Here is a 25,574-nt window from a genome sequence, read left to right as displayed (position 1 = left end):
TGCAGCATGAAAATACTCCCGCAAGCTAAGGCTACATGGTGACACGCGTTGCAGAAAAGTCGGGTGATTTTTTTTTAATGAGAGTTAATTGTGTCGCACTGTGAGTTGCGACATGCTGGGCCGCGAAAGTCACAAAAATGCATACAAGTTGGATTTTTGTGCGACTGTTGTGTCGCAGTCACATGTCGCAGTGCAACACCATTGACTCATTATACAAAATGTTGCGCGACACGTCAAAGTGTAGTTGTACTCTTTGTCGCACGACTTGTAGCCCTAGCCTCTAAAGGATTTTCCAGCAGTAATGATTTTTTAGCAAGTGCCTGCAGCCTGCCCCCTGAAACAGAAGATTCATACTTACCTGCTCTGCGCTGTCTCCACCTCCCGATCCCCACACTGTTTTCATCCGGCAGCACATGGGCATGACGACATGTACCGCTCCAGCAATTATGTGGCCACAAGCAGCACCTCAGAGCGGAAGCCAGTCATTGGCTGGAAGAAAACCGTGCAGAGACTGGAATATGGACACAGCAGAGGAGCAAGGGGGCAAGCTGCGGGCACTTGTTAAAAAAAATAAAATAATAATCATCATTATTATCAGAAAGCCACTAATTGGGGTTGGCCAGAATTTTGATACCGATTGTCTATTCTTAGGATCGGTAGGGGTCCAGTACCCCAACCCTGACAATGAGCTGTTAAAGGGGTAATCCGGTTGGTTAAAGTTAGCCCAGCTCTGTACTCATGGATAGAGGCTGTGCTCATGTGCGACCGGCCCCTCCGGTCATTTCAGGGGAGCTGCAGGTGCTACGGGGCCACCGCTCTTGTGCAGTTCTGGCAGTGACTTCCAGCACCGGAGCCAAGTTAAAGGGGTATTCCAGCTGGTTAAAGGGCTTCTGTCAGCCCACTAAACCGTTTTTTTTTTTGGTTAATAATAATCCCTACACTGCGAGCTCCCTATACATAAGCTAAATATTCATTTTGGTTCAGTAGATTTAGTTAAAAAGCTATTTTTATAATATGTAAATTACCTTGCTACCAGAAAGTAGGGCGGCTACTTGCTGGTAGCAGCCGCATCCTCCGCTCCCAATGACGCCCCCTCCGCTGTGTGATTGACAGGGCCAGGGAACGGGATCGTTCTCTGCTGGCCCTGTCTGAATTCAAAATATCGCGCCTGCGCCGTACCTGTCTTTAATCGGCGCAGGCGCACTGAGAGGCGGCCGCCCTCTCGGCCGCTCCATCCTCAATGCGCCTGCGCCGATGACGTCACATCTACAGCCGGCGCAGGCGCATTGAGGATGGAGCGGCCGAGAGAGCGGCCGCCTCTCAGTGCGCCTGCGCCGATTAAAGACAGGTACGGCGCAGGCGCGATATTTTGAATTCAAACAGGGCCAGCAGAGAACGATTCCGTTCCCTGGCCCTGTCAATCACACAGCGGAGGGGGCGTCATTAGGAGCGGAGGATGCGGCTGCTACCAGCAAGTAGCCGCCCTACTTGCTGGTAGCAAGGTAATTTACATATTATAAAAATAGCTTTTTAACCAAATCTACTGAACCAAAATGAATATTTAGCTTATGTATAGGGAGCTCGCAGTGTAGGGATTATTATTAACCAAGAAAAAAAACAAAAAAAAAAAAAAACGGTTTAGTGGGCTGACAGAAGCCCTTTAAAGGATAGGGGATAACCATCAGATCGGTGGGGAAATGCACAGCTCCATTCGTTGTGTAGTGGTCAGAGCCGGTTACTGCAGTAACACATCATATCTGGTCATTTTTGATGCTTCAGATGGAGCATAACTGGGAAATCCCACGTGTCATGGATCCTTTAAAAACAGAAACCATGATGTTCGTCAGTGTGAACAGGGCCATACATTAGGCTAGTCCTTCATAGAACTGGATTGGTGCTGCACTTTGTACTGCACAACTCTATGGAACATAAGAGCTGATAACAGCACGTTGACAACCAATACGCCCACCAATAACGCTTGCATAGTTTTACTTTTTTTTTTTTTTCTTCTTACCTTATTTTTGAGACCCCCACAATAATCAAAGACAGGGATCAGAAACCTCCGATACTCCAGGTGTCGTGAAACTACAACTCCCAGCATGTTCTATTCACTTCTATAGGAGTCCCAAGAACAGCCTGGCAAGTTTGCATGCTGAGAGTTGTAGTTTCACAACCGCTGGAGTGCTGGAGGTTGCTGACCCCTGATGTAAGAGGACCCTCTTTTTTTTCTAACAGATCTTTGCCTCAGATTTTTCTCTACCATTGTCTGGTGGCCGCCAATGATTAACCTGACGCATGGAGTTAATCATTTTGTGAGGGCTATTTGTATGGCATTGTATAACAGAGGGCATGCAGACCTCCATGAAATCAATCTAGCAAGGTCTGTACGGCTGGGGCTACACGTCAGACAAATCTACTAAAACCATTTAGGTCATTGGCGGTCACACAACTACTTTTTAAGTGTGATCTAGCAAAAAGAAAGAAAGCGGCCAAGTCACAAGAAAGTCCCAGCCGCACAGGACTTTGCCGGCATGGAGTTGTGTGGGACCAACCGCAATGCTGAAATGCGACCTCACGGTTCATGCGGTGCGTCCATAGCCTAAATCACAGCGGACAGCAGATGAATTAAAATAGTCTTAGGGTACTTTCACACTTACGTTGTTGGATTCTGGCAGGCAGTTCCGTCACAATTCCGGCAATCTGTATGCAAACGGATACCATTTGTAGACGGATCCGGATCAGTCTCACAAATGCATTGCAATACCTGATCCGTCTCTCTGGTTGTCATCCGGAAAAACACATCCGTTTTTCCAGAACACTTGGGGCCGGATCCGGCATTAATGCATTTCCATGGAAAATAATGCCGTGTTCTGGAATTTTGGACGTCGAAAATACCGCAGCATGCTGTGGTATTTTCTCAGTCCGAAAAACCGTACAGTGACTGAACTGAAGACTTCCTGAACGGATTGCTCTCCTTTCAGAATGCATTAGGATAAAACTGATCATTTTTTTTCCCCCGGTATAGAGCCCCTAGGACGGAACTTAATACCGGAAAAGTTTAACGTAAGTGTGAAAGTACCCTTAGACGTCGCCATCGCAGACGACATTAAAAATACCGGACAAAACAGTCCAGCACGCTGCTCTATTGTCCACTAAAATGCCCTAATGAAAACCCGACAGACCCCAATATAGTCAATGGGGTCCACTGGGCGTATGCCATTACTTTCACTGTCCTGCTTCTATAATGCAGCAGGACAATGAGGAGCGCCTTACATTCACACTGTACACGGTATTCTATAGTCATAGTGGGCGCCTTCCTAAACCTCTTCAGATTAGATAGCACAGATAGACGGTGAGGCTGGTGCCGGGAGCACCTATAGGTACGTATGCATGGCTAGGATAAAAGAACCTGTAGACGACAGCTGAGGAGGCTGGACTCCACATACCCTCTTCAGTGGCACGGTGCTGCGGAACCAGTTGTAGTCCGGGGAGATCTTGATGGCTCCCATGTTGCAGAGTTCGGCAGATCTGTGGGGAGGAGATCAGGCATGTGATGAGTCAGTCTCAGGAGACACACAATGACTCCCTGTCTGCAGTGTGCCGGCCTATGCCACGCAGGGGAGGCCAGTGATAAGAAGTACACCCACACCTCCACCAGAGCAGCTTCTGAATGAGTCCCCAGCACGCAAGGGGTTATATCACATGCTGCATTTTCCTTCCCTCCAATAGCACTTGTTGGTCACGGAAGTTTTCAAGCATATTAAAGTAGATTTACTTTCGCCCTGTCTAGTGTATTATGTAATCTCTCTGCTTGCGCCACATAACACGGGCAGCGTGGTGGGCACTGCAGCTAAAAACATATGCGTGGAGCTGGTATGTTCTCCCACACTCCAAAGACATACCCTACAGCTCTGCAGGATATGTTGGTGCCATCAGGTCATTTTTAACTAATATTATGACATTATTCATGAACAAGAATTTGTGTTTGAAGGGGTTGTCTCACTTCAGCAGATAGCATTTATCATGTAGAGAAAGTTACTACAAGACATTTACTAATGTATTGTGATTGCCCATATTGCCTCCTTCGGTGGCTGGATTCATTTTTCCATTACATTATACACTGCATGTTTCCATGGTTACAGCCACCATGCAATACATCAGTGGTGGTCGTGCTTGCACACTTAAGTAAAAAGCACCAGCCTCTCTGGTGGCCGGGACCACGGGAGCTCACATAGGGTGGTGCTTTTTCCTATAGCGTGCAAGCACGACCACCACTGATGGACTGCAGGGTGGTCGTAACAATGGAAACAAGTAGTGTATAATGCAATTGAAAAATAATTCCAGCCAGCATAGGAAATATGGACAATCACAATTAGGGCTGCAGTAAACGATTATTTTAGTAATAGAGTATTCTATAGATTATTTTTTACAACTAAATCGAGTAATCTAATAAGAAAAAATGAATTAATAGACTTTTTTTTTTATAAAGGAAAACAATAAGACCCCCTGCCATTAGTCCCCAACACCCTTCGTTCCCCACTGTGCGATCAGCCCAAGTGCATCAGTTCCCCCCAGTGCCATCAGGTCCACTATCCCCCAGTGCCATCAGCTTCCCCCCCCCCCACCCCACTGTGCCATCAGCTCTCTCTCTCCCCCCCCCCACTGTGCCATCAGCTCTCCCTCCCTCCCCTCTGTGCCATCAGCTCTCCCTCCCTCCCCTCTGTGCCATCAGCTCTCCCTCCCTCCCCTCTGTGCCATCAGCTCTCCCTCCCTCCCCTCTGTGCCATCAGCTCTCCCTCCCTCCCCTCTGTGCCATCAGCTCTCCCTCCCTCCCCTCTGTGCCATCAGCTCTCCCTCCCTCCCCTCTGTGCCATCAGCTCTCTCCCCCTCCCCTCTGTGCCATCAGCTCTCTCCCCCCAATGTGCCATCAGCTCTCCCCCCCCACTGTGCCATCAGCTCTCCCTCCCCCACCACTGTGCCATCAGCTCTCCCTCCCCCCACCACGTGCCATCAGCTCTCCCACCCCCCCAACGTGCCATCAGCTCTCCCCCCCACCACGTGCCATCAGCTCTCCCCCCCCCACCACGTGCCATCAGCTCTCCCCCCCCCCCCACCACGTGCCATCAGCTCCCCCCCCCCACCACTGTGCCATCAGCTCTCCCCCCCCCACCACTGTGCCATCAGCTCTCCCCCCCCCACCACTGTGCCATCAGCTCTCCCCCCCCCCCACCACTGTGCCATCAGCTCTCCCCCCCCACCACTGTGCCATCAGCTCTCCCCCCCCCACCACTGTGCCATCAGCTCTCCCCCCCCCACCACTGTGCCATCAGCTCTCCCCCCCCCACCACTGTGCCATCAGCTCTCCCCCCCCACCACTGTGCCATCAGCTCTCCCCCCCCACCACTGTGCCATCAGCTCTCCCCCCCCACCACTGTGCCATCAGCTCTCCCCCCCCACCACTGTGCCATCAGCTCTCCCCCCCCACCACTGTGCCATCAGCTCTCCCCCCCCCCACCACTGTGCCATCAGCTCTCCCTCTCCCTCCCACTGTGCCATCAGCTCTCCCTCCCCCCCCACTGTGCCATTAGCTCTCCCTCCCACCCCCCCCCCCACTGTCCCATCAGCTCCCCCCCCCCCCACTACTGTGCCATCAGCTCTCCCCCCCCCCGTGCCATCAGCTCTCCCCCCCCACCACTGTGCCATCAGCTCTCCCCCCCCCACCACTGTGCCATCAGCTCTCCCCCCCCCACCACTGTGCCATCAGCTCTCCCCCCCCCCCCACCACTGTGCCATCAGCTCTCCCTCTCCCCCCCCACTGTGCCATCAGCTCTCCCTCCCACCCCCCCACTGTGCCATCAGCTCTCCCTCCCACCCCCCCCCACTGTCCCATCAGCTCCCCCCCCCCCACACTGTGCCATCAGCTCTCCCTCTCCCCCCCACTGTGCCATCAGCTCTCCCTCTCCCCCCCACTGTGCCATCAGCTCTCCCTCCCACCCCCCCACTGTGCCATCAGCTCTCCCTCCCACCCCCCCACTGTGCCATCAGCTCTCCCTCCCACCCCCCCCCCCCACTGTCCCATCAGCTCCCCCCCCACTACTGTGCCATCAGCTCTTCCCCCCCCCCGTGCCATCAGCTCTCCCCCCCCCCCGTGCCATCAGCTCTCCCCTCCCCCCCCCGTGCCATCAGCTCTCCCCTCCCCCCCCCGTGCCATCAGCTCTCCCCTCCCCCCCCCGTGCCATCAGCTCTCCCCTCCCCCCCCCCCCCCACACACTGTGCCATCAGCTCTCCCTCCCCCCCCACACTGTGCCATAGTCTCTGCTGCCCTGCTCCTCTTGACACCCGGATTGCACAGCGTCATTGGTTGCTATGACTCTGTGCACTCCAGGCGCCCGGCCTTTGTGTCGCGCCCCCACCCCCTCGATTTCACCAACTTACCTTTCCAGCAGGGGCGCCGCCGACACTCCATCGTTCCGCGCTTCTCTGCGCCTGACGTCACACAGCGCGTCAGGTCACAGCGTGCGTACGTCAGGAGGTCAGTGCAGCGCGGAACTATGGACGTGCTGAGAAGTGTCCAGAGGTCCCCTGCTGGGAAGGGGAGTACTCCAAGCACAGCGGGAGACCACGGAGCGGGAGTAATAGCAAGCGCTTCACTCCTGCTCCGTGGTCACATGACACAAACGAGGATATTTGTGTGTTGAATTACTCGATTTAATTGAGTAATTGTTTCCGCCCTAATCAATACATTAGTAAGTGCCTTGTAGTAACTTTCTCTAGATGATAAAGGTCATCTGCTGAAGTGAGACAACTGCTTTATGGGTAGTGGGGTAAGGGTGAGAAATCTCTTATGACAGCCATAACACTGTACATCCCTGGGGATTACTCCTACACGTTTCCGCCATATCTTGGTTCTTAATCATTGCGTGATGGCCATCATCTGACAGTGTCCAAAGCTCAGTCATCACATGATGGCGACTTCAGACAGCAACTCCTATCCTCCATATTACTTCTCCGTTACCGGATCCCCCGACCAGCTACTGTAACGTATAGCCTATGAGATGACACGCACTATACTAGCCGACATACCAGACCTCTGGAGGGCATAGTTCAGCTCCTCCAGCAGCAATATAACTGGAGACGGACACAAACGCATCAGAAGAAAGGCAAGAAGAATGGAAAAATGATATTAGTCAGTCTAGACATGTCAACTTTTGTTGCAGATTTGCCACAGAATTTATGGTGAAGACCCGCTGCTTTTCTGTAACGTAATGCCTGCTTGTGCAGATGCCTTGGCCGAGCATGCAGGTGTTCTGAAGCAGCAGCTGTCAGACACCTCTGTCCGCGAATATCTCCCCGAGAACTAAAGGACCAGGCTGCTCTCCTCTGCCATTGGGGGAGCGCGTCACTGTTCCCCTTGTCAGATGGGGGTGGGGGCCCTACACAGGCTGGTACTGGCAGCACTGTCAAAGTGTGTAGCGACACACCCCTTATTCATGAATTTCTAGTAGGAATAACTAAGGAACAGTAAAATATCTAGTTGTTGAAGGCCAATATACATTAAATGGGTTTTCCAGGCTTTTAATATTAATGATAGGTCATCAATATCAGGGCAGGGGTCTGACACCCGTTCATTTAGAAGACAGCAGGGGTTCTGGGAAGGGGATCCTCAATCTAATATTACATGACCTGCCATATTTTTTGTGATCTAGGTATTTAAAGAAGGACCTGTCCTCATCTCCGGACACGTCTGTCTTAGTAAATGCTTGTATTCCCGTGAAATAATTCAGAAATATATTTTTCTAGCACTGGACAGCATGCTGTTATTCCTACTAGAAATTCACGAATAAGGGTTGCGTTGACACTGTCCAATCTGTGCTGACAGTGTCAGCCTGTGGGGGCACCGGTAACGCTCTGTTCTCAATGTATTCATACATATCCAGTAGGAATAACAGAGGAACGGCACAAAGTAGAGATATAAGAAATGATGCCCCCGAATGGTGATTTTACAGAGAATACAATTATTAGCTCAAACAGACATGTCAGGAGAGGAGACAGGCAAGCTCAACCTGCGGCCCTCCAGCTGTTGTAAAACTACAACGCCCAGAATGCCCTGCTGTAGGCTTATAGCTGTAGGCTAGTTGTAGTTTTGCAACAGCTGGAGGGCCGCAGGTTGAGCATGCCTGCTCTAAGACATCTCTACCTCTGCCAGTCAAGGAGAAATCCGAAACAGAGCCAAGTATCCGAATCACATGGTAAAGCATTACTTTCCCTGCAGAGGATCTAAACAGGAAGCCAAATGCAGAAGTAATACACGAGTCCTGCAAAACTCTAGGCAGCCGTCTACTGGAGGTGCCGTCAGCTGATGGGCCACGCGGGGCAGGGAGCCACATGACCGGAAGAGCAGGAACCCCAGAGCGCAGGCCCTGTGCACATGGCTGTATTAGGGTCTGTTCACACCACAGTACTTTCCTGCAGATTATGGTGCCGGTTGTACACTGAACTCAGCTTCAAATCCAGTTCCCATTGTTTGTAATGAGAACCCGCGGCCACGGATTTGAAACCTGAATCAAGAGACGCCACGATGCAGATTATCTCCCGTTGGATGGGGCTAAGGGTACTTTCACACTAGCGTTATTCTTTTCCGGCATAGAGTTCCATCCTAGGGGGCTCAATACCGGAAAATAACTGATCAGTTTTATCCCCATGCATTCTGAATGGAGAGCAATCTGTTCAGGATGCATCAGGATGTCTTCAGTTCAGTCTTTTTGCCTTTTCAGGACGGCGATAACACTGTAGCATGCTGCGGTTTTATCTTGGTCCAAAATTCCGGAACACTTGCCTGACATGCATTAATGCCGGATCCGGTCCTGAGTGTTCCGGCAAAACGGATCCGTTTTTGTGGTCTGCGTATGCTCAGACCGCAAAAAATTTGAAAAAAAAAAATATGACGTATCATTGCTTCAGGTCGCCTCATGGAAGCACCAAGCGTTGGTACATGGACCGCATGGCGTTTTTTTCCCCCACTCATTGACACGAATGTCACCGTGAAGACAGCAAGCAGTAGTTTGCCAGTAGATTTCGGAGTGGCTGCTGTAGGAACAGTTCTTGCTGCATAAGGAAAGTACAAGAGCTCTGGACTCCGCTATCTCCATCAGTCCCACAGACCGGAGCGGCACCAGGGATGCAGGCATTGCCAACGTGGTGTTCAAAAAGGGGACGTGTGACCTCTGTTTTTGTGATTGGCGAGGATCCCAGTGGTCAGACACTTATCACCTACCCCGTGGATTCATTCCTCCAGCACCTCTTCTACAGATGTAGGAGAGTTGGTTTTTGTACAAGGTGATAACTCGGTAAATTGAGCGCAGGAAATGGAGCGGCAGTCCAGTGTAAAACGACTGACCCCGTCCCTGGAAGCACATGAACTAAGACCTCTTTCACATCTTAGAGAGAACGCGTATCCATTGACTTTAAAGGGGCTGAGACTTTAATACTGATGACCTATCCTCTGGATAAAGAGGACCTTTCATGGGAATTTTCTAGTTTAATTAAATACCTTTCCTTGCAGGGGTACCCCCCCCCCCTCTTTTTTTAAAATACCACTCGTACACCTGCCATGCCCCCCCTGCAGTTTTCCTGTTCAGTATGTTAATCCTGAGCATCGGTACAAGGAGGAGGAGACACCAGGGTTTCTCAATGGGTGTCCCCTTCTCCCCGGCTGTGACTCTCTCCGCTGTGGCGGGATCGCGGCACAGCCATGGAGAAGGAGACGCCCATTGAGAAACCCTGGCGTCTCCTCCTCCCTGTACCGATGCTCAGGATTAACATACTGAATAGGAAAACTGCAGGGGGGTATGGCGGGCGTACGAGTGGTATTTAAAAAAAAAAAAAAAACACAACAGGGCGTCAGCATCAGCAGGGGTTACTCCGCAAGGAAAGGTATTTAATTAAACTAGAAAATTCCCATGAAAGGTCCTCTACGAGTCATCAGTATCTGATTTCTGGGGGTCCGACACCTGGGACCCCCACCGATCATCTGTTTGAGGAGGCAGGGGGGGGGGGGGGGGCTCTTGTGAGCGCTGTGGCCTCCTTGTAGCTTTTCCTAGGCCAGTGACGACAAGTTCATCGGTCACGTGGCCTAGCAGCAGCTCAGCCCCATAGAAGTGAATGGAGTCGAGCGCGATACCAAGCACTGCCACTATACAATGTACGGCGCTGTGCTTGGTGAGCTGAGAGGGTTGCCTTCTCAAACAGTTGATCGGCGGGGGTCCCACCGATCAGATACTGATAACCTGTCCTGCGGATAAATAATTAGTATTTACATCTCAGAAAACCCTATTAAGGTGCGTACACACAAATCTGTGGTTTTCCACAGACCAATCGTAGGGGATGCTCTGGAACACGGATGACACAGAGCAAAAAACGGACACACGGATTAAAGAACTGACCACCTTGTCATGGATGTCATCACGGACGTGTGAAAGAGGCCTTAGGCTGTGGACACAATACTGCAGCGTGCTGCACTGTTTCGCCTGGCAGAATAGGGGACAATTACAGTGGGATCTGTCGGGCACGGCTGATGGATCTCGTGCTTCCAGAAAATCCATCAGACACATCAGCCTCGTCCAACACAGAACAAGTAGCGGATGTGAACAGAGCCCAATCGCTGCAGCTCCACTAAGGTTCTCAATAAAACTGCATATATACTCGGCACATACCCAGTGCCCAGGTCATACCCCTGCAGCACGGCGCCTCCCAGTGCACAGGTCATACCCCTGCAGCACGGCGCCTCCCAGTGCCCGGGTCATACCCCTGCAGCACGGCGCCACCCCCTGCGTCCGCCTCATACCCCTGCAGCACGGCGCCACCCCCTGCGTCCGCCTCATACCCCTGCAGCACGGCGCCACCCCCTGCATCCGCCACATACCCCTGCAGCACATCGCCCCCCTGCATCCGCCACATACCCCTGCAGCACATCGCCCCCCTGCATCCGCCACATACCCCTGCAGCACATCGCCCCCCTGCATCCGCCACATACCCCTGCAGCACATCGCCCCCCTGCGTCTACCACATACCACTGCAGCACATCGCCCCCTGCGTCTACCACATGCCACTGCAGCACATCGCCCCCCTGCGTCTACCACATGCCACTGCAGCACATCGCCCCCCTGCGTCTACCACATGCCACTGCAGCACATCGCCCCCCTGCGTCTACCACATGCCACTGCAGCACATCGCCCCCCCTGCGTCCACCACATGCCACTGCAGCACATCGCCCCCCTGCGTCCACCACATGCCCCTGCAGCACATCACCCCCCTGCGTCCACCACATGCCCCTGCAGCACATCACCCCCCTGCGTCCACCACATACCACTGCAGCACATCGCCCCCCTGCGTCCACCACATACCACTGCAGCACATCGCCCCCCTGCGTCCACCACATGCCTCTGCAGCACAGCGCCCTCCTGCGACCACCACATAACCCTGCAGCACATCGCCCCCCTCCGTCCACCACATAACCCTGCAGCACATCGCCCCCCTCCGTCCACCACATGCCCCTGCAGCACATCGCCCCCCTGCGTCCACCACATGCCCCTGCAGCACATCGCCCCCCTGCGTTCACTACATGCCCCTGCAGCACATCGCCCCCCTGCGTCCACCACATAACCCTGCAGCACATCGCCCCCCTCCGTCCACCACATGCCCCTGCAGCACATCGCCCCCCTGCGTCCACCACATGCCCCTGCAGCACATCGCCCCCCTGCGTTCACTACATGCCCCTGCAGCACATCGCCCCCCTGCGTTCACTACATGCCCCTGCAGCACATCGCCCCCCTGCGTCCACCACATAACCCTGCAGCACATCGCCCCCCTGCGTCCACCACATGCCCCTGCAGCACATCGCCCCCCTGCGTTCACTACATGCCCCTGCAGCACAGCGCCCTCCTGTGACCACTCCGTACCCGGATCCTCTGTCAAGACAGGCTGCGCGCTCTCCCTCCGGTACAGCAGACCGCCTCTCTGCACAGACACTTACTTCCGGGTTTTAAGCTTTGGACACGTGACTCATCACATGCCTGAGAACGGTTCTATTTATCATGTCTAACATACCCGGTGACGTCACGTTCTTCCTTAGGTATGCATGGACTATGCCGCCACAGTGTGTGTGCGCACGTACTCGTGAGCCGCGCGTGATATCTGTGAAAACCACAAATTGTGAATACTCCGTGCATACAGTTTCCCGCCACCAGTAGCGCTCACGTTCTGAAACTACAAATCCCGGCATGCTCTGGTAGCTAGCTAATAATCACCTCAGGTTCGCCATAGAGCTGTCACCACTCTAAGCACGTGATAACAGGAATTTAGAGCCCGGTCGGGTGCGTGATGACGTCACGACAGCAAGCCGCCATATTTTATAGTGTCAAGAGGAAAAAACACTGACGGTCAAGTCCTTCGAACATAAAGTGTAAACGCCCGTTTAGATAAGGTCTAACCGCGTTTCTTCATTTAACCCATAGACTGCCACCACGGCGTATCTCTCTGTATACGACAAGGCTCCCGAGTTCTAATTCTCGAGCCTGCTGTAAGAACGTCACTACTTGTCAGTGACAGTAGTAAAGATGGCGGCTGATTTACTATTGGTCAATCGCAGCGCGTGGAACGCACGTAGATTGTGAAATATCAGCGTAGTGACGTAATTGATACGTATGACCTGCACGTCCCTGTCAGCTTTTCTGAGCGGTGTTTGTGATTGGTCGGGTCGTTGAACCCAGCCGGGCTGACGACATTGCAGGCTGCTGGCCCGGGCTACTCTGCGGTTCCGGTTTGACTCTCAAGCCTCCCTGTCTGGTACCGGACCGGAATTTCTAGAGTACACGCTGAGTCCTGTCCGCCCTGTCACGCCAGCTTAGAGACCGGGCACCGGGACCATGTCCGGCCCCAGCTGTTCGTGCGCAGCCAGGATCATCAGCAGCACCCTGCATAGAGGTGAGCGGGCGCCGTGGGAAGAAGCCGCCGCTCCTCAGAAGTCCAGCGGCCTCCGGGGGGTGGTCAGTGAATAGGGGAAACTTATGGAACTTCTAATGACTCCGCTCCTCGTCGGCTTCAATATCTCTGCTTGCTGTTAGTGAATGGAAACTTTGTTGTTGTTTCCATCCTTCGTTCAGTGTCAGAGCTGTCACTAGGAGTACGTCAGGTCAATGTAAACAAGTATGTGTCTGTTCATTGACAGCAAGAAGGGATCTTGACAGTTGTGAGGAATAGAAGCACAAGTCTATTAACAAGTGCTGCAGCGCCTCATGTTATAGCTGTGCCCGTCAGTCTCCGGTGTAGCGTTATACTACCCTACTTCGTGAGATTTCGCACTGCTAATGTGAACCTAGCCTAATCTCATCGCTACAGCCAGCTAGTGTTCCCAGCCTCGCCACAACGGACATGGAAATCCAGGGGGCCATTAGGGAGGTGTCTGACAACAACGCACACAGAAATGTCAGGTGGCTGCAAAAGCTCTGTCTCAGGCAGATGTACTGTGTTGTTTGATCGACTGCTTCCCCCGCTGCCCTGTAAAAAAGCTCTCAGAGGCTGCTTTTGGGCAGTGTACCTCTTAGTGAGAGATCATTGACTGCTTGCCATGCCTCTACCATGCCCCTTTAAAGGCAATTTGCCACAGACTTTGAGAGACACAGGATGCTCCCTTCAACGCATTGCTCACCATCCAGGCCGTTCTGACCTACCTGTTAGGAGCAGTGGTTACCTGAGAGCACGCACATTTATTTATTACACTTATATAGCTCTGACATTCCACAGCGCTTTACAGAGATGATCATCGTGCTGTCCCCAATGGGGCTCACAATCTAAGTTCCCTATCAGTATGTCTGTGAGAGGAAACCCAACCAAACACAGGGAGAACATACAGATGTTGTCCTTGGTCGCATTTGACCCCAGGACCAGTGCTACCCACTGAGCCACCGTGCACATGGTGAACAAGCTCCGGATGGCCCGTACACCAGTAGAGAGGATTGTGTGATCTGTGGAAAGCAGCGGCTTCCTTGTCCACCGTCCGCATGTGACACCTTCATTATATCTCCGTCTCTGACCAGACCATTGCCAGGTGCTTAGCAGAAGGAAATTTGGTGTCGCGGCCCCCATTACGTGTCGTGCCATTGACAGACGGCCACCGTCACCTTTGTTTGCAGTGGTGTCACGCATGAGAAGCCTGGACTACTAGAGACTGGAAACGTATCGTCCTTAGCTATGAATCCTGGTTCTGTTTGGGATCCCACGACGGTCAGAGATATGGAGGCCTCGTAGCAAACACCTCAGTCCTGCCTTTGATGTGGAGCGACGCTCTGCCCCACCTGCTGGTGTGATGATCTGGGGAGCCACAGTCAGTCACCCCTAGTAGAGATACGAGGGACACTAAGCTCAGCGATATGTACAGGACATCCTGCGGCCATGTGTTCCTCTTATACCAGGGCTTCCAACGGGCATTGTTCAGCAAGATAACGCTCACCCACACGGCAAGGAGGAATGTCTCCACCAGATGACAGCACTACTTTGGCTGCCGGTCACCAGATTTATCGTGAAGGCTCCATTCACACATCCATAGTGCCTTGCGGATCCGCAATACACCCGGCCGGCACCCCCATAGAACTGCCTATTCTTGTCTGCAATTGCGGACAAGAATAGGACATGCTCTATTTTTTTTTTATTTTTTCCGGAGCTGCGGACTGGAAGATCTTCTAGTCCGCAGCTCTGGAAATGCAGATGCGGAGAGCTCAAAGTGTGCTCTCCGCATCTGTTCAGTCCCCATAGAGAATGAATGGGTCCGCACCCGTTCCGCACAATTGCGGAACGGGTGCGGACAACACTTGCGGACGTGTGAATGGAGCCTTATCAAGCATTTATGGGACCAGCTTGGACACCAGCGTCGGCAGACTAAAAGTGTGAAGGATCTACAAGCCCAGCTGTAACATCTGTGGACAAATGTCCTACAGGATACAATACAGAACCTGTATACCTCCATGTTATCTTGTATCCAGGCTACAGGTGGCCAACAGGTACTAGAGCCTCCTTCCAATTGTACCGTTTTCCCCAATAAACCTATCCTTTCTCTAATATTGTAATCGCCTCCATATATCATCATTACATTCTCATACATGAAGGCTGATTCCTACAACTCCTTGGTGTTCTTTGTTAGGGACGCAGCTTATTCAGCAGTTCTTTGGATGGCCAGAAACCTCCTTTAAGAGCATGTTCACATGGTTTTTGCTGCAGAAATTGAAGGCCGACTCTTGGATTTCTCTACAATTGCCGCAGGTTTGCACGTGTCTCTGGACAGCCCGATGGATTCCCATTATAGATAATATGGTATGAAATCTGTGGGAAATTACCACTGTATGAACATACCCTGGTATAGGAAACCACTGGCGTCATGTGGCAGTGTGATTTCCTGACCTCTGCTCCTCTGACAGGATCACACAGCAGTATAATGCCATGTGAGGCCTGTATCTACTGAATTGCACGGAGGGCATCATGACGGTTTAATTCAATAGATTCCAGGTGTCACAGGGACGCATGGCATCGTGAATCATTGCTGTGCAATCCTGTCAGAGCAGGAAATCGCACCGCCACATGCTGCAGGCTTCTCACATTAAACTCGCTTGTCTGCGTTTGGCCTTAAGGGTAGGTTGGGTAACTCTGTGATGGTAGAAGGGCATATGGGCTAGTGTCTTAGGCCTCTTGCACACAAGTTGTGTGTGGTGTTTTTTTTTTTTTTTTTTTTTTTTTTTTTTTTTTTCTGTGTTCATTTTTTTTGTGTTCCGTATACAGAACCATTCATTTTAATGGATCCGCAAAAAAAACAAAAAACGGAAGGTACTCCTTATGCCCTCCGTTTCAGTTTTTCCATTCCGTTCAAAGATAGAACATGTCCTATTATTGTCCGCATAACGGACAAGGATAGTACTGTTCTATCAGGGGCCTTCCGTTCCGCAAAAACGGAATGCACACGGACGTCATGCGTATCTTTTGCAGACCGCAAAATACTGAAAGAGCCATACGGTCGTGTGCAAGAGGCCTCAAATTCTGTCCTAGTGTCTTAACGAGCAAGCATCTTAAAGGCTGCGGACACCTTCAAGGTTTTTCTTTTATTGGCTAAAGTTATTTTGTGTAATTTTTCTTTCTAAAGGGTTTGGGGAATATCTAATTCGCCTACTGATTCCCCCACCGCTGCTTTGTACCTGCCGCTCTGCACTTCCTGCCCCAGCTCGACATGGCAGACGTTATGATGGCCTGGACAGCGACCTGCTGCAGCCCGCTGTGGGTACCAAAACAGCGGTGGAGGGTTGGTAGAAGTGGGTAAAGCTTCCTTGTTCTGGCCAGTTTAGGGCCGGAGCCGTGTACTTTCCATGACTACTTCCGGTGGTGAAGTGGCGTTTTACTAGTCCCATAGGGAATTAATGAAGACCCCTTATTTAGCAAAGGGGTCTTCCTTATATAAAGTAAGGGGATAGTCGCTGCCACAGTGACTGAAATGCATCCATGGAGAGCTTCAGTCAGGCTTGGTGTAGTAGTGCAGTATAGAGGCTGCACTACTCTGCCCCCCCCCCCCCCTATGGAAAATACGGTAAATAAAAGTAGTGTCCCTTTAAATGAAAGTGTAGGCCACAGTGCGTTGCAGCCCAGAAGCTGATTACATGGGGGCTTGAGGGTCCCTGAGGCTCCTGTTGTTGCAGCCGGACAATAATATATGGAAAATCTCTGTTCAAGGACTGTATTATCTGCTGTGCTGTGGCTGGGATTCTCATGATGCTTTTCCTGTTTTGCCATCAGAATGAATAGAAATGATCCTTCTTCACCTCTGTATGGCGCAACTCTCACTCCCAGGAGGAGAGACCTCATCTGCTCCGAGTTCTGCTGGGAGGAGCGCACATGGTGTTTACCCTTCAGATTCTCTGACAGCCAGCTTTATTAACCCTTTCAAGCCAAGAGGGGTTTTTGTTTTGCGCTCCCAGCCTTCCCAGAGCCATAACTTTATTTGTCTGTTCACATAGCCATATGAGGGCTTGTTTTTTGCAGGACAAGTTGTACTTTCCAATGCCGCCATTTAATATTGCAGGGGGCATAGGAGGCATATTTTAAAAAATCAAGTAGTTTCAGCATCAGCAGGGGGTACCCCGCCAATTATCTCCCTTAATCAATATCAGATCTACAGGGATCCTAAGCCAGGGACCCCTGCCAATCAGCTTTTTGAGGAGACTGTGTTGCTCCGGTGAGTGCTGTGACCTTCTTGAGCCATCAGTCACATGGCCTAGGATCAGGTCAGTCCCGTACAAGTGAATGGACCTGGACGGTAATACCAGGCACATTTGCTGTACAGTGGATGGCGCTGGGCTTGGAAATCTGCAAGGAGAATAGGTAGTTGGGGAAAACCCTTTTAAACTATCTGTATTACCGTATGTACAATGTAGGGCTGAAACGATTACTCGACAGAATCGAGTAAATTGACACAAAAATCCTTGATGCAAGATTTTTTTCCATCCAGGATTCGTTTGTGTCATGTGACCATGGAGCGGAAGTGAAGCACTTGCTATTACCGCTCCATGGTCACCCGACAGCCCGCACTGCACTGGATCCTGACACATCGTCAGGTCATAGTGCACGTAAGCTGTGTGACGTCAGGATCCAGTGCAGCGCGCGGAGAAGAGGAAGGAGCTGTGGCGCGGTGCCCCTACAGTAAAGGTAAGTATTTTATTTCACTGGTGCTGGGGACATAGCACTGAAGGGGGACAGCCGTCAATGGATGGCATGGAGGGGCTGACTGGCACTGGGGAGACATGGAGGGGCTGACTGATGGCACTGGGGGGACATGGAGGGGCTGACTGATGGCACTGGGGGGAACGAAGGGTGTTGGGGACTGATGGCAGGGGGTCTGAGTTTTTATAAAGGAAAACGGTCCTATTTATTTATTTTTTCTTATTGGAGTACTTGATTCATTGTAAAAAAAATTATCAATAGAATTCTCTGTTACTGAAATAATCGTTTACTGCAGCCCTAGTACAATGAGAAAGGGGCCTGACCACTTGCAACCCATATATGCTGCATGATTCCTGGGTAGCTTGTCCTTAATCTCGGTGCCCCTATATATTTTGCCTAGCTCACTAATCACCTGGTGGTATTTTCCCACCAGACTTGCCCCCTCTATTCTTGAGGGCCCCTACCAAGACATACTGGCACCACTGACCATGGGGCCACCATCAGTTTACAATCCAATATTCCTGTCTGGGTGCTGTCCAAGTTTAGGAACAACAGTATATGGACTCTGCACGGACCCATTAAGGTAAATGGGTATAGTCAAAATTGTTTTGTTTTTTTGGGGGAGGTGGGGAATTGTAGTATGTTCTGTATTTCCATTCTCCACACAAGACTTGTTCATTTAAGTGAATGGATCTGGATCGCACTTGGACATTCGTGAGCGATCTGTTTAAAAACTTGTTCATGTTTCCAACCAGTTTCATATTGCTCATCTGAAAGGAGCCTAAACCTGAGCCAACTAGGGAAACTCGCGGCGTCCCTTATTGCTGCTGGCCTAGCGGGTCGCTTGTTCCTGTGGAGCACTGTCACTGCCAGTAATGGGAGACTGTGGCAGTACGCAGCATGTTTTGTGCGGTTATATATAGCATGCTGTATGTCACGTAGCTTACATCTTATCTATCGCACACACCGTGGGGGAGGCCCTAGGGGACGGCTCGCTCATGTCACCAATTTGCCAGGATTCTGCACATCGGGTAATTTGGGTAATGCAGCACAAGAGATCCTGGTTTCAGTCGTAGATCTGCTGCTGAGAACATTACTCTATACATTCGTCTGCTACACTATTCCATACCACAGTAGAATAACGTGGACTCTTGGCTTCCGTCGGGTGAAGGAGAGGCCACGGATACGTTTAGTGTATATCGTATATAGCAGAAGCTTTTCCTGCCGTATACACCAAATGTGGCTCTAAATGATGCGAGCAGACCCAGTTTCCAAATATTTTCAGCACTTGAGAATGAGGTGTAATGAATGAAGGGGCAGATTTAAAAAAAAAATATATAATTTCCTGTCCACAATCCTGTGGTAAATCGCCATCTGCTTCTACCCAGTCTGAAATGGCAGAGAGTAGAGCGCAATAGGTGACATGTCCCTTTAAAGGGAACCTGTCACCAATTGTGTGCTGCCCATACTAACGGCAGCATAAAGTAGAGACAGGTGGGTTTATTTTAGCGGTCTGTCATTAAAAAATTAAAAGTAAGTGGTTGCCAAGAACTAACATCACAATCATTGCAGACTGGGCCTGGAAAAGAGTCCTGGCCACCTGAGGGGAGTCCTGGTCATTCATGACTTCCTGCTCTCCTGCCCACCTGCTGATGACTGACCGTCTTCTACCTAGTTTTCTCTCTAGGAGAGAACTGCCAATCGGCAGCAGATGGGGGAGAGAGCAGGAGATTATGTCTAAGGGTACTTTCACTCTAGTGTTTTTTCTTTTCCGGTATTGTAATCCGGTAAAGGGTCTCAATACCGGAAAAAAAAAATCATCACTTTGGTCCCCATGCATTCTGAATGGAAAGCAAACCTTTCAGTATGCATTAGGATGTCTTCCGTTCCATAACTTGTACAGTATTTGACCGAATTTTTTCTGTCAAATTCCGGAACACTACCGCACTTGCCGGATCCGGTGTTCCGTAAATTGCTGGATCCGGTTTTCCAGTCTGCGCATGTGCAGTTTTTTTTTTTTTTTTTTTTCTATACCGTTATTCCGGATCATACCGAAAAGACGACTCCGGTATTTCAATGAATAAGTCTAACTGATACGGAATAAAATATCTGTTTGCATACAGGTTTCCGGATCTGGCAGGCAGTTCGGACAACAGAACTACCTGCCGGATTCTTCTAACGCTAGTGTGAAAGTACCCTAAGGCTCCATTCACACGTCCGTGATGTGTTGCGGGTCCGCAACACACCAGCCCGGCACCCCCATAGAAATGCCTATTCTTGTCTGGAAGCTGCGGACAAGAATAGGACATGTTCTATCTTTTGCGGAGCTGCCGACCCGAAGATCGGGGATGCGCTCCGCAATTGCGGATGCAGACAGCACACTGTGTGCTGTCTGCATCCATTCTGTCTCCGAAGAGAATGAATGGGTCCGCACCCGTTCCGCAAAATTGCGGAACGGATGCGGACCCATTCTGCGGACGTGTGAATGGAGCCTAACTCTGACTTTTCTCAGGTAGATTTGACTTTTTCCAGGCCTGGGCTGCAATGATTATGATGCTGGTTCTCAGCAACCACTTACTATTAGCTCATGAGTGACACACCGCTGAGATCTGCATTTCTGTCACTACTTTCTGCCTTCCTCAGTGAGGTCAGCATAAAGTTGATGACAGGTTCCCTTTAACCAGAGCAGGGCCAGTACATAATGTAACCGGAGCTCATAGCAGCCATGTATGCTGTACCAGACAGCGTGTCATGTTGTTACATTGCTTCATACTGTGTCTCAATCTCCCTTCCCCAAATACATTTCGGTTTTGACGTTCATCAGGTTAAATCAGGGCTGGATAAGCACCCGGAGCCAGGTGTGCTGCCACCGCCAAACGCTTTGATGTGCTTTCGATGACCCTTCTTATTTCCAGACTACTAAAATTAATGGCTCCTGGCTTTTTATAACTACCTCCTAACGTCCACAGCATTTTGTCAATACTTTGCAATTGCCCCCTAACCTGTATGTATTAGAAAGGGGTTCTCTCCTGGTGCAAATTGCCCATGTCTGCAATAGGGAGGAGCAAACCCCTTAAAATGATCTTAAAGGGGTATTCCAGTAAAGTAACTTTAATTTTTGAAAAACTTTATTAAGGCTGCAAGCTGTGACCCAACCAGAACCCACACCTATACATATAACCAGAGCTTCAATTTACCTTGCAATCTATTTGTCTAGCTCCTGTGTGAGCCTGCAGCACACTGAGAGTATCATGGCGCCTGATCTTCCCTCACAAAACTACAGTCCCCACAATCCCTAGCTTTCCTGCTGGGAGTGTTGATGTTTACTGATTGGCTGCCTGATACAGTCCGTTCACGCCCCCCACTACTCAGTAATCAGCAGCACACTGACACGCCCTTTGTTTCACAAGACGTTTAACCACTTAAGGACCACAGGTTTATACCCCCCTAGTGACCAGGCCCTTTTTTACAAATCGGCACTCCACAACTTTAGCGGTTTATTGCTCGGTCATGCAACTTACCACCCAAATGAATTTTACCTCCTTTTCTTCTCACTAATAGAGCTTTCATTTGGTGGTATTTCATTGCCGCTGACATTTTTACTTTTTTTGTTATTAATCGAAATTTAACGATTTTTTTGCAAAAAAATGACATTTTTCACTTTCAGCTGTAAAATTTTGCAAAAAAAACGACATCCATATATACATTTTTCGCCAAATTTATTGTTCTACATGTCTTTGATAAAAAAAAAATGTTTGGGCAAAAAAAAAATGGTTTGGGTAAAAGTTATAGCATTTGCAAACTATGGTACAAAAATGTGAATTTCCGCTTTTTGAAACAGCTCTGACTTTCTGAGCACCTGTCATGATTCCTGAGGTTCTACAATGCCCAAACAGTAGAAAACCCCCACAAATGACCCCATTTTGGAAAGTAGACACCCTAAGGTATTCGCTGATGGGCATAGTGAGTTCATAGAACTTTTTATTTTTTGTCACAAGTTAGCGGAAAATGATGATGATTTTATTTTTTTTATTTTTTCTTACAAAGTCTCATATTCCACTAACTTGCGACAAAAAATAAAAAATTCTAAAAACTTGCCATGCCCCTCACGGAATCCCTTGGGGTGTCTTCTTTCCAAAATGGGGTCACTTGTGGCGTAGTTATACTGCCCTGGCAATTTAGGGGCCCAAATGTGTGAGAAGAACTTTGCAATCAAAATGTGTAAAAAATGACCGGTGAAATCCAAAAGGTGCACTTTGGAATATGTGCCCCTTTGCCCACCTTGGCAGCAAAAAAGTGTGACACATCTGGTATCGCCGTACTCAGGAGAAGTTGGGGAATGTGTTTTGGGGTGTCATTTTACATATACCCATGCTGGGTGAGAGAAATATCTTGGTCAAATGCCAACTTTGTATAAAAAAATGGGAAAAGTTGTCTTTTGCCAAGATATTTCTCTCACCCAGCATGGGTATATGTAAAATGACACCCCAAAACACATTCCCCAACTTCTCCTGAGTACGGCGATACCAGATGTGTCACACTTTTTTGCTGCCAAGGTGGGCAAAGGGGCACATATTCCAAAGTGCACCTTTCAGATTTTGCAGGCCATTTTTTACACATTTTGATTGCAAGGTACTTCTCACACATTTGGGCCCCTAAATTGCCAGGGCAGTATAACTACCCCACAAGTGACCCCATTTTGGAAAGAAGACACCCCAAGGTATTCCGTGAGGGGCATGGGGCATGGCGAGTTCCTAGAATTTTTTATTTTTTGTCACAAGTTAGCGGAAAATGATGATTTTTTTTTTTTTATCTTTTTTCCTTACAAAGTCTCATATTCCACTAACTTGCGACAAAAAATAAAAAATTCTAAAAACTTGCCATGCCCCTCACGGAATCCCTTGGGGTGTCTTCTTTCCAAAATGGGGTCACTTGTGGCGTAGTTATACTGCCCTGGCAATTTAGGGGCCCAAATGTGTGAGAAGAACTTTGCAATCAAAATGTGTAAAAAATGACCGGTGAAATCCAAAAGGTGCACTTTGGAATATGTGCCCCTTTGCCCACCTTGGCAGCAAAAAAGTGTGACACATCTGGTATCGCCGTACTCAGGAGAAGTTGGGGAATGTGTTTTGGGGTGTCATTTTACATATACCCATGCTGGGTGAGAGAAATATCTTGGCAAAAGACAACTTTTCCCATTTTTTTATACAAAGTTGGCATTTGACCAAGATATTTTTCTCACCCAGCATGGGTATATGTAAAATGACACCCCAAAACACATTCCCCAACTTCTCCTGAGTACGGCGATACCAGATGTGTCACACTTTTTTGCTGCCAAGGTGGGCAAAGGGGCACATATTCCAAAGTGCACCTTTCAGATTTTGCAGGCCATTTTTTACACATTTTGATTGCAAGGTACTTCTCACACATTTGGGCCCCTAAATTGCCAGGGCAGTATAACTACCCCACAAGTGACCCCATTTTGGAAAGAAGACACCCCAAGGTATTCCGTGAGGGGCATGGGGCATGGCGAGTTCCTAGAATTTTTTATTTTTTGTCACAAGTTAGCGGAAAATGATGATTTTTTTTTTTTTATCTTTTTTCCTTACAAAGTCTCATATTCCACTAACTTGCGACAAAAAATAAAAAATTCTAAAAACTTGCCATGCCCCTCACGGAATCCCTTGGGGTGTCTTCTTTCCAAAATGGGGTCACTTGTGGCGTAGTTATACTGCCCTGGCAATTTAGGGGCCCAAATGTGTAAGAAGTACCTTGCAATCAAAATGTGTAAAAAATGGCCGGTAAAATCCGAAAGGTGCTCTTTGGAATATGTGCCCCTTTGCCCACCTTGGCATCAAAAAAGTGTGACACATCTGGTATCGCCGTACTCAGGAGAAGTTGGGCAATGTGTTTTGGGGTGTCATTTTACATATACCCATGCTGGGTGAGAGAAATATCTTGGCAAAAGACAACTTTTCCCATTTTTTTATACAAAGTTGGCATTTGACCAAGATATTTCTCTCACCCAGCATGGGTATATGTAAAATGACACCCCAAAACACATTGCCCAACTTCTCCTGAGTACGGCGATACCACATGTGTGACACTTTTTTGCAGCCTAGATGCGCAAAGGGGCCCAAATTCCTTTTAGGAGGGCATTTTTAGACATTTGGATCCCAGACTTCTTCTCACACTTTCGGGCCCCTAAAAATCCAGGGCAGTATAAATACCCCACATGTGACCCCACTTTGGAAAGAAGACACCCCAAGGTATTCAATGAGGGGCATGGCGAGTTCCTAGAATTTTTTTTTTTTTTTTGCATAAGTTAGCGGATATTGATTTTTTTTTTTGTTTTTTTCTCACAAAGTCTCACTTTCCGCTAACTTAGGACAAAAATTTCAATCTTTCATGGACTCAATATGCCCCTCACGGAATACCTTGGGGTGTCTTCTTTCCGAAATGGGGTCACATGTGGGGTATTTATACTGCCCTGGCTTTTTAGGGGCCCTAAAGCGTGAGAAGAAGTCTGGAATATAAATGTCTAAAAATGTTTACGCATTTGGATTCCGTGAGGGGTATGGTGAGTTCATGTGAGATTTTATTTTTTGACACAAGTTAGTGGAGTATGAGACTTAGTAAGAAAAAACAAAAACAAAAACAAACAAAAAATTTCCGCTAACTTGTGCCAAAAAAAATGTCTGAATGGAGCCTTACCAAGGGGGGGGGGGGGGGGGGGGGTTGATCAATGACAGGGGGGTGATCAATGACAGGGGGGTGATCACCCATATAGACTCCCTGATCACCCCCCTGTCACTGATCACCCCCCCTGTAAGGCTCCATTCAGACATCCGCATGATTTTTTACGGATCCATGGATACATGTATCGGATCCACAAAACGCATGCGGACGTCTGAATGGAGCCTTACAGGGGGGTTATCAATGACAGGGGGTGATCAGGGTAATCAGGGTGATCACCCCCCTGTCACTGATCACCCCCCCTGTAAGGCTCCATTCAGACATCCGCATGATTTTTTACGGATCCATGGATACATGGATCGGATCCACAGAACGCATGCGGACGTCTGAATGGATCCTTACAGGGGGGTTATCAATGACAGGGGGTGATCAGGGTAATCAGGGTGATCACCCCCCTGTCACTGATCACCCCCCCTGTAAGGCTCCAATCAGACATGCGCATGATTTTTTACGGATCCATGGATACATGGATCGGATCCACAAAACGCATGCGGACGTCTGAATGGAGCCTTACAGGGGAGTGATCAATGACCGGGGGTGATCAGGGAGTGTATATGGGTGATCACCCGCCTGTCATTGATCACCCCCCTGTAAGGCTCCATTCAGACGTCCGTATGCTTTTTGCGGATCCGATCCATGTATCCGTAAAAATCATACGGACGTCTGAACGGAGCCTGACAGGGCGGTGATCAATGACAGGGCGGTGATCAATGACAGGGGGGTGATCAGGGAGTTTATATGGGGTGATCATGGGTGATCAGGGGTTTATAAGGGGTTAATAAGTGACGGGGGGGGGGGGGGTGTAGTGTAGTGTAGTGTGGTGTTTGGTGCGACTGTACTGACCTACCTGAGTCCTCTGGTGGTCGATCCTAACAAAAGGGACCACCAGAGGACCAGGTAGGAGGTATATTAGACGCTGTTATGAAAACAGCGTCTAATATACCTGTTAGGGGTTAAAAAATTCGGATCTCCAGCCTGCCAGCGAGCGATCGCCGCTGGCAGGCTGGAGATCCACTCGCTTACCTTCCGTTCCTGTGAGCGCGCGCGCCTGTGTGCGCGCGTTCACA

At 49.7% G+C, this 25,574-nt stretch overlaps 2 protein-coding genes across 4 annotated transcripts in view; one reads left to right on the top strand and one right to left on the bottom strand.

The window, feature by feature from the left end:
• Window positions 1–12,252, bottom strand: part of SPG21 (SPG21 abhydrolase domain containing, maspardin) — a 33,008-nt gene extending 20,756 nt beyond the window's left edge. Inside the window, exons 1-2 of one of the 2 annotated variants that reach the window (XM_044279401.1) lie at window positions 12,106–12,252; window positions 3,447–3,528 (exon numbers count right to left, since the gene is read on the bottom strand). In XM_044279401.1, coding sequence (XP_044135336.1) covers window positions 3,447–3,528; window positions 12,106–12,227 — 204 coding nt within the window. In that variant the 5' untranslated portion in view covers window positions 12,228–12,252. Of the gene's footprint in view, window positions 1–3,446; window positions 3,529–11,957; window positions 12,052–12,105 lie in introns of those variants that run through there. The other variant, XM_044279402.1, reaches the window with a different exon arrangement.
• Window positions 12,253–12,732: 480 nt separating this feature from the next.
• CLPX (caseinolytic mitochondrial matrix peptidase chaperone subunit X) overlaps window positions 12,733–25,574 on the top strand; it is a 52,793-nt gene continuing 39,951 nt past the window's right edge. For both annotated transcript variants that reach the window (XM_044279400.1, XM_044279399.1), the window contains exon 1: window positions 12,733–12,981. In XM_044279400.1, the coding sequence (XP_044135335.1) occupies window positions 12,924–12,981 (58 nt within the window). In that variant the 5' untranslated portion in view covers window positions 12,733–12,923. The remainder of the gene's footprint in view (window positions 12,982–25,574) is intronic.

Source organism: Bufo gargarizans, chromosome 2 (assembly GCF_014858855.1).
Source record: "Bufo gargarizans isolate SCDJY-AF-19 chromosome 2, ASM1485885v1, whole genome shotgun sequence".
Taxonomy (NCBI): Eukaryota; Metazoa; Chordata; class Amphibia; order Anura; family Bufonidae; genus Bufo; species Bufo gargarizans.
Note: the sequence above shows the minus strand (reverse complement) of the source record. Positions and strands in the feature narration are given on the sequence as shown.